This window comes from Lasioglossum baleicum, chromosome 2, assembly GCF_051020765.1.
Source record: "Lasioglossum baleicum chromosome 2, iyLasBale1, whole genome shotgun sequence".
Taxonomy (NCBI): Eukaryota; Metazoa; Arthropoda; class Insecta; order Hymenoptera; family Halictidae; genus Lasioglossum; species Lasioglossum baleicum.
Window position 1 is genome coordinate 12,750,052 of NC_134930.1, and position 9,445 is coordinate 12,759,496.

A 9,445-nucleotide genomic window follows, 5' to 3' on the forward strand; every position below is an offset into this window, starting at 1 on the left:
AATCGGTGGTTCGTCCCCGACGAACTCTGCCTGCAGAATTTGTGAACGGAAGCGCCATTTGTGACTTTCGGCCGCAGGAAACGATTCGGCTGACAATGGCACGAGTGTAGGTGGTCGAGTGGCCGTTGAAATTGTCTGACATACGTACGCTTTGTTTATCAATAGACTGCGGATTTGATGCATTTATGACAAACAAGGGTACGTATAATTTAAAGCAATGCACATGTTAAAAATATCTAAGGACATCAATGTATTACTTTCAGCTTAATAGGATAATTAAATTAATTAAACGAAGAACAGACTTTTTGCAGTGAAACTTCTTTGCTGAGGGGTTTACAATTTTCTAGCGTTACGCGCGGAAGTCGGGTGTGACGAAAATTTTTAACGGAGAAAAAAACTTTCTTGGACAACCGACGATCTTAGAATGATAGCGAACATTTTGGTATATATCGCAAAGAATAAAATGCTGCAGCGACAGAATTTTTCGTTTAAGAGGTTATTCGTTTAAGACACTATTATTTTTTATGATAATTTCGCATTCATCACGAAAGAACCGTTGCACCAATAATATGCATATTAATAATTATTTATTTATTTCTGACAATTTCGCATTCATCACGAAAGAACCGTTGCACTAATAATATGCATTTATTTATTTATTTATTTATGACAATTTCACATTCATCACGAAAGAACCATTGCACTAATAATATGCATACTAATAATTTATCTCTATCTACACCCAATAAGCAAGAAGTTTCACTTCTATCGCGCTTTTTTATTTGGCTCCTGTGTCCTGCAATCAATGCGAACATTTTTTATTTTGCATGAAGTTCCGCATTTATCAATTTCCACTATTAATCGTCAAGTGGCGAAACTAGAGTCCAGTTGAAATTATTAAGTAGAGGGCTCAGAAAATACAAATACAAAATACAAAATTCAAATAACACCAATCCATGTAAGGGTTTGGAAAATATATTTATTTGGTTCAAACAAACTGGCATGAAAAAATTGGACTGACACTAATGGTAAAATTCGAACACATTTTCAAAAATATGTATAAAAAATCGATACGAGTGAATTTGAAATTTTATGAAACCGCTTTTCATTTTAATGTGTGTTGATTATGCCACTTTTCTCTTATCCTACTCTTATAGTACTGCATTAATTCCTAAGATTTTTCACACGTATGCACGTCACGTATCAAGACTGTCTGCCATATGGTGACTTCGCGTTTGTATTGAAACAGTATGCACCATGTCTGAAAAGATTATGACATTTTACTTACTATTAACTATTTCTATCAACAAAGATTTCGAATACGTTGTTTAGTAATAGAAACTTCTGTTTGAAAAGAAATTAATTATATTTTTATTTTATCTTTTCTACGAGAACTGTTTCGTTGATATTATCAGTTCTAACATTATATATAAAAATAGGAAGTTGCATAAAGACTTGTAAAAAAGACTCGTCCAATAATTACTATACTTTTTTGTACTTACACATTCGTTGGCGTCGAATCATTAAGATATACCACCTCATTGTCACTGTCATTTTCCCCTAATTTATAAAGACATTCACGCGCCGGAAATGCCCTAGGATTTGTCACGGATTCTGCGAAGAGTCTTGTGGATCTCTGATGGCTGCAGATTTCTTTGAATAAAACGTATAATTTTAGATAATCATCTTTAGTAAGTACCGATCAATTATTCTCAACGTATGAACTGAATTTCGATTATGTAATCAATACCAAAAATGCTGATTTCTTCTAATAGTTGAATGTGCCAGTTTCTAACAATGATTGTGGCGTACCTAATATTTTAATCGAGTCTTTCCTAGTCCTCGAGAAAAGTGTAGAATATACAGAGTGTCCCACGTAACACTTTCCACGATTTTTCAATTACGTGCTTGCGATAATCTGACAAAAAGATATTTTAAACAAAAGTCGATCAGTTTTCGATTGGCTATACATTGCAATAAAGAAAGTTCAAGAATTTTCTTTTTAATTATTGCCAAATCTACCTTCATTTAAAATGAAAAAATTTCGGACTTTCTTTTATTCGAACTTTTGTTTAAAATATTTTTGTCAGATTATCGCAAGTACTTGAAAAATCGTAGAAAGTGTCACGTGGGACACCTTGCATTCTTCGTTTGTTATTGCCAGTTCCCGCAGCGTTGCAAAAAGATCACCGTGTACCCAGTACATTTATTATGCAAAGTGTTTAATGTCCGACGCACTAATTTTGATTTAACAATTGATAGTGATTCTTGGTTACCTAATATTCTAATCGAGTATTTCATAGTCCTCGAGAAAAGTGTAAAGTATATTGCGATGCTTTGTTTATTATATGTATTTATGCTCTACTTTGTTGCTTATGCATTTCGAAAGAAAAATGCTGATTTTTCAAACTGGTGAATGTGCCAGTTCCCGCAGCGTCGCAAAAAGAGCACTATACACAGAGTATTTATTACGCGAAGTGTTTAATGTCCGCGGCAATAATTTTTATTTAAGAACTAGTAGTGATTCTGCTGTAACAAATATTCTAATAGAGTATTTCATAGTCCTCGAGAAACGTGTAGAATATATTGCGGTGCTTTGTGTATTATGTATTTATGCTCTACTTTGTTGCTTATGCAGTTCGAAAGAAAAATGCTGATTTTTCAAACTGGTGAATGTGCCAGTTCCCGCAGCGTTGCAAAAAGATCGCCGTATCCAGTATATTTATTACGCAAAGTGTTTAATGTCCGCGGCAATGATTTTTATTTAAGAACTAGTAGTGATTCTGCTGTAACAAATATTCTAATCGAGTATTTCATAGTCCTCGAGAAACGTGTAGAATATATTGCGGTGCTTTGTGTATTATGTATTTATGCTCTACTTTGTTGCTTATGCAGTTCGAAAGAAAAATGCTGATTTTTCAAACAGGTGAATGTGCCAGTTCCCGCAGCGTTGCAAAAAGATCGCCGTATCCAGTATATTTATTACGCAAAGTGTTTAATGTCCGCGGCAATAATTCTTATTTAAGAACTAGTAGTGATTCTGCTGTAACAAATATTCTAATCGAGTATTTCATAGTCCTCGAGAAACGTGTAGAATATATTGCGGTGCTTTGTGTATTATGTATTTATGCTCTACTTTGTTGCTTATGCAGTTCGAAAGAAAAATGCTGATTTTTCAAACAGGTGAATGTGCCAGTTCCCGCAGCGTTGCAAAAAGATCGCCGTATCCAGTATATTTATTACGCAAAGTGTTTAATGTCGGGGGCAATAATTTTGATTTAAGAACTAATAGTGATTCTGGGGTACCTAATATTGTAATTGAGCATTTCATAGTTCTCGGGAAAAATGTAGAATATATTGTGATACTTTGAAAACCGCCGTCAAGTGGCGACCAATAATAATCTCGCGATCCGTTCAAATATCTTAAGCTAATGCTTTATGAATTACATAGATGACTGGTTGTCAAGTTGTAAGTGGCGTGCTCGGTGTTCATTAAAATTCGCTACATTTTATCCCCGAGGAAACTTGAATGTGTTAACGACGTGTATTATGATTTACCTCCGCCAATGATTATAGGGCATCCTGGTTGAGGACTGACTCCCTTGTTCGCATAAAAATCGACGGTTCCCGTGTCGATAGGCGTACCGTAAAAGCCGCCATCCGTGTGAAGGATAACGACGGCTGCTGCGTCGGTTTGCTTAATGTGGCACGCGGAAGGATAAAACAGAGGGAACGCAGGATCTAATCCTGTGCCGAACAATTTCTCCTTGTAACAAAACTTCTTGTTCACTCCACCACAGTAGTGCTCACTTAATTTTTCAAACTTTCGCGGATCCGGAAGTCAAATTCTTACTAACTGAACATGCTCAGCTCATTTGAACCTATCTAGATTTAGCAAATTTAAGTGGGCACTACAAATCAACTAAGACATTAATTGGCAAATGTTAGGGGTGTGCGAGTATTCGATATATTCGTTTGAATTTTTCGAGCTACTTGAAATCGACGAACTGTTTGATAAAAATGTGAGCTACATGAAAAAATCAAATGGCTCGAATATTCGAGCCCTCGTGAAACTTCGATCTACGTGAAAATTAATTTCTAGCTCGAAATTTTTCCAATTACTCGAATACAGTAAAGTCGCGATTCTTGTCAAACAGCCTGTGTTCTGCACAAAGATCTGTTCGAGCTGAAAATTCAGTTTCGAGTAGATCGGAGTTTTACGAGGGCTCGAATATTCGAGCCGTTTGATTTTTTCAAGTAGCCCGCATTTTTTCGAACAGTTCGACGATTTCAAGTAGCTCGGAGAAATTAAACGCTCGACTCGGCTCGAGCAATCGAATCGAGTTTAGCTCAGCTCGTAAATAACGGGTACTCGCACAACCCTAATAAATGTGTATGTTCTTCTAGTATACGTCAAAGAAAGCGATTAAATGTTTCCCAGCTGTAGTGTGTTATTAGTAGGCCGCGGATCTTTATGCAAAATAAAAAAGGAACCAGGTAAGAATTTCTTTTTCTCTTTAATGGTTTTATTAAGTTGTAAAAAATGTATTGATACTCTTATGTTCTTGTAATCTCTTTATTGTTTGAAATTACACCCACCCATTTTTGTCATAAATGCATAAAGTCCGCAGTCTAGTTATTAGAAATCAATTGTAAAGTAAAAATACTCTCTGCTCGGAGCACACTGTTGCAGAAACAATTTTCCACGTACCTGTTAGCCGTTTTAAAGTGCCGTTCACAGACCTGGCTACCTGGCCAGCGACGTGAGCACCCAAAGAATGCCCAATTATGTGCAACGTGCTCAAATCTACAACATCGGCAAGCTTTAGTACAGCTTCAGCAATTGCTTTTCCAAGCATCATCGTTTGGCTGGATACGTAAAAGTAATTAATGTTAAACGCCAGTTCGCCCCAGTCGACCACGAGGACGTTAACGTCTCCTCTGTCCAAATACGCTGTCAACACATGAATGTAAACGTGAAATCAATATTTCCACACTGGATAGAACTATTCTACTCTTTTTCAACACGAATCACGACACCTTTTGGTACAACTTGAACATTTTCTGCTTCTGAATCCTCGATGAATCCGTGAATGAAAAGTACGGTATCCTTGTCAGGGTCTATGTCCTTCGAAATGTTTTGTGGGTTCGTCAAACTACTCTCCGTGGACGTGAAGAGAGAACTGTCACTGAGAACAGCATTGTCACAATGCAAATTACTCGTTAAACCATAAGCAGTCTTTTTCATAAAGAATTCTGAAGAGTTGAGAATTATATAGAACATTACAATTCTCCTTTATAAAGAACTCGGCCAGAGTTATACATAAATGTTTATAGTATTTGTTACATTGTTAAATGTATATTGTTCTAAAAGACAACGCGTTTTATGCACTGTTCATTGTTCTTTGAACTTGTGACGTTTGCGATTTACAAATTAAGTGACGTCAAAGTAATTATTCAATTATAAATTCTACACGCGAGCTGTTATCGAAGTAAGAAAAGCATTGTCACTATGTCCATGACGCATTCTTTATGAAGGACTCAAATACAATTCTACAGTGATAAGCATGAATTATTCATTAACTAGATTTTTCTGAGAAGCAAGGCTTTTCAACCCCCTTGCACTGTCGATTCGATTTTGTTGAAATGATCACATTCTAGTCTTGCGAATGAAATAGTATTGATCAAACGAACGATTCTATCTATAGGATTTACTATTGAGCCAAACTGATTTAAATGAATCTCCATAATTCTTTTCCTATTAAAAATATATGAGATGTTCAGTGTGTATGATAGTTAAATCTAAAGAATAGAACCCATTGTAGAAAAAACACATTTAGTGGATCACAAACCCCTTGTAAACTTTTAGCAGAACTTTCGTAAAGTTGAAAGGGTTGTTATTGAGATCACCTGTAAAACAATTGATGACAATAATTGTCAGTATACATATTTGTGTGACAGAAAATTTCGGAGAAGTTTGAACGTACATATTCCCGCGTCGACATATTCCTTGGCGATCAAGCAGAACAGTATACACAGCGATGAGTATAATTTCGTCATTGTTGCGACGCTTTGTATTGCCTGTCAGAATGTCCACTACAAATTCGTTGAATTTGAACGTAACTTTTCCATCACGATGGTTTACGAGCGTTATGCGATAGATCGCGAGTTGTTGTCAATATATACAAACTGCCCACTCCATCGGGCTGTTACGCAACGACGAAGAAATGAAAAACAATGTTGTAGCGACCTGAGGTAATTGTGCATCTATTACGTCGTTAGTGACACGCTAATAGTTGTGAGCTTTAAGTGATAAGAAGATAAGAGTAACAAATAAATTCCGGGATCATACGATTTGCCAATGAAATGTTGTGCATCTCTCTACCTGTCTTAGAAATGTAACATGAGTCTGTTTCATTAATGCATTGCTTTCATAGTTTCACACTTTGATTGTAAAATATGAAAAATCTCCACAAAACCAATACCAAAACAATGCCATTTTGTATAATTGTCTACATTATTTTTGTGCTGTAATAGAAGTCAATTTGATGCTTTTAGTAATATGTAATTTATTGAATTATGAAATATGAAATTATGAATTATGAAATATGAAAAATTTCCACAAAATGAAAATAGTCGAATTATTCAAATTGAAACTGCAAGGCTCTTTTTTAACTGCATGGCATATCAAGAAAGTTTGAACCGTGAGTATTTCAATGTCGACAATATCAACGATTTACTGTTTCAGTCTCTATAAGCAGAACTTGGTTCGCCGAAAAATGGGCATAAGAAGTGTTAATTAACGCAACTGAAACTTAGCTATTGTCATTGACGGAGTATAGTCAAATATTAATTAGTGTATTGTGTCGCGTAGTGAATGGAGAGCCGCTTGTCAACACCGTGGAGCTTCTCGGCACTGGAATCGTTGCTATTCTGTTCTATCTTTTTATTTCATTCAGGTGTAGCGGAATACGATAACCATCGATTGATTGCGTAACATGATCATGGCCAAACTTGGTCAATTTACACGTGGTATTATCTTTTTACAAAGAGTTATTTACATACTTGTCAGGCCGGAAATATGGATCGAAGTTCAACTAAGCAAAAACAATAAGGTAATAAGCGACGGCAACAAGCCGTTACACGTCGCACTTAAATTTTATGATCGTTGTTATCCAATTAATCTTTTGATAAATGAGAATGGCGTCACGTTTCAAAACAGATGCTGATAAAAGGCCAATTAAAGAACATCTCAGTGCACAAACGAAATTAGGGCAGAGCGAAAATAGAAAGACTAATAAGGTACTTTGCAATAGCGTTAGCCTTAACTGGGGCAAAATTGTTACGTGTGTTACGTACATGTTGTGCACAGTAGAGTTTCGTGTAATGCGGAAGAGAATTTACTATGATCACGTAATCGTCCTTGAAACTATTCAGCATATTGCTTTCAGCGTACATATTCGAACCATTGAGGAAAGAAAGAAATGCCCATTCAGCTCCTATCTCTTGATAAATAATATTTTTCTTATGCATGAAAATCCAATGCACATTGGAATCAATGAATTAAGAACTCTCCCGTGATACTCCCAATTTTATTCAAATATTCAATGCATTATTTTCCAGATTTGAATGAATATTTCGGCAAATTTTAGTCTGGCGTGAATATGACGCTTTTACAAGGGTGGTTTTCGCAAAGATTTCTGATATTTAAACTTTCCAGAATGTGCAACCCACTTTCTGACAAGACTGGAATCACAGTTCAAGTTAAATCGACTCACAATTTTAGACGAAGTTCCAGTTTTTTATACAGGGTGTCCCGTAACTGGTGGTACAACCGAGTAGGGGTGATTCTACGTGAAAAATTGAATCGAAAATGTAGAATAAAATTTTTTCATATGACCCTCTATTTTCGAAGAAAATAAGTTTGAAAATTTGTCGATGTCATCATGTTGACAATTTTTGTAAACATTGCAAGAAGCACGGAAGTAATCTCCTACTCGGAACAGTAAGATAGTAAAATCCGTCGAGCTGAAGCTGGTACAAGTGCACGCGTACTCGACAAATTCAAACTTATTTTTTTCGAAAATAAAGGGTCATATGAAAAAATTTTATTCTACATTTTCGATTCAATTTTTCACGTAGAATCACCCCCTACTCGGTTGTACCACCAGTTACGGGACACCCTGTGTATCCCTTAAAACTGCACGCTTTAAAGTTGACGAAAATCATGTTAATCGTCCTAATCGCTTGATATTCCCGCAATTTTCAATAGCAAGTTTCTAGAAATTTTTAACTAGACTTTGGTATCTATTAATTATACTCGCAATTTGTCGTTGACTTTTCTCACAGTTCTTCGAATCGATTATTCGTTGTTTTCCTACATCACTCAATTGTTTCAAAGATCCTTAAAAAATATACTTTTAGAGACTTGCTGTAATATTACTATCACTAAGAAGATTTGACAAAACTTCGGAAACGTTCTGAATAAGGTATGAACAGCGACTGAGTTTATAAATATTCACAGCTCAAATCTCCTTGTTTTGAAAACATTCAGCTACTACATCGCACGAAGAAGAGATAGCAAGTAACTTTTAACATAGAAAACAATGTCGTCCTACCTCAACATAAATGTAGTGAAGCTTACTTAGTGTAATAACGAAAAAATACAGAAAACAAGTGTGAGTTTATAATTATTCATAGCACTGTATGTATGCTCTGCGTGTTTAACAATATAACAATACATGTAACGCAGTATGCGACTTCCCACGGTGTTATCTACAACCGCCTACAAATGATCGATTGCGTCGCTGATAAGTCAAGTGGAAAAATGATCGGCGGTTTTGAAAAAATGTATTTTCACTTCCGGTGGACAGCGTGGGTGACCCGCGAGTCGAACGCGTCAGTGGTTCAAGTTATGAACCCCGCTTCTCGGCCCTGTTAATTGACTCTTCTGGGTCGGCCGATATTCGTCGGTTGAATAAAACGTTTCCCTCGTGGGCGTTCGCAGATTAGAGCGACACGTGAATACCGGCGAGAATACGTGCAAGTCTAGCGTGAAACATCGACCATTAATAACGGCGTGTAACGAGTATAGTTTAAGCGCGGGTACCGGCATGTCTTCCTCCTACCAACTTATGCTCTCGTAGGTTTAAACATCTGCATCCCGATGTCGTGATATCACGCCAGGCTTCGGTTCTACATATAGGGTGGCATACCAAAAACAAATTACATTAACCATTAACCTTTTGCCGGAGCTACGATATTCTAACTTGAAAATTAAACATTTCTTCCGATGTAGAATAATTCCATTGTATATAATTTTTTTCATTTTATGCATATGAAATCACAGTTTTGCTGATTCACAATTGAATTACATTGTATTTCAATTATATCGTAATTCAACTACATCGTAACTGAATTACATCATTCACAAACCTTTCAATTA

General features: G+C 36.1%; 1 protein-coding gene across 1 annotated transcript; it reads right to left on the minus strand.

The window, feature by feature from the left end:
• Positions 1-959: 959 nt before the first annotated feature.
• LOC143217968 (phospholipase A1) lies at positions 960-6,158 on the minus strand. Its single transcript, XM_076442757.1, has 7 exons — positions 5,988-6,158; positions 5,853-5,910; positions 5,041-5,189; positions 4,712-4,954; positions 3,559-3,747; positions 1,503-1,653; positions 960-1,261 (listed from the first exon to the last, which is right to left on the minus strand). The coding sequence occupies exons 1-7, from the start codon at positions 6,058-6,060 to the stop codon at positions 1,204-1,206; spliced, it is 921 nt and encodes a 306-aa protein (XP_076298872.1). The 5' UTR covers positions 6,061-6,158; the 3' UTR covers positions 960-1,203.
• Between the last annotated feature and the right edge of the window lie 3,287 nt (positions 6,159-9,445).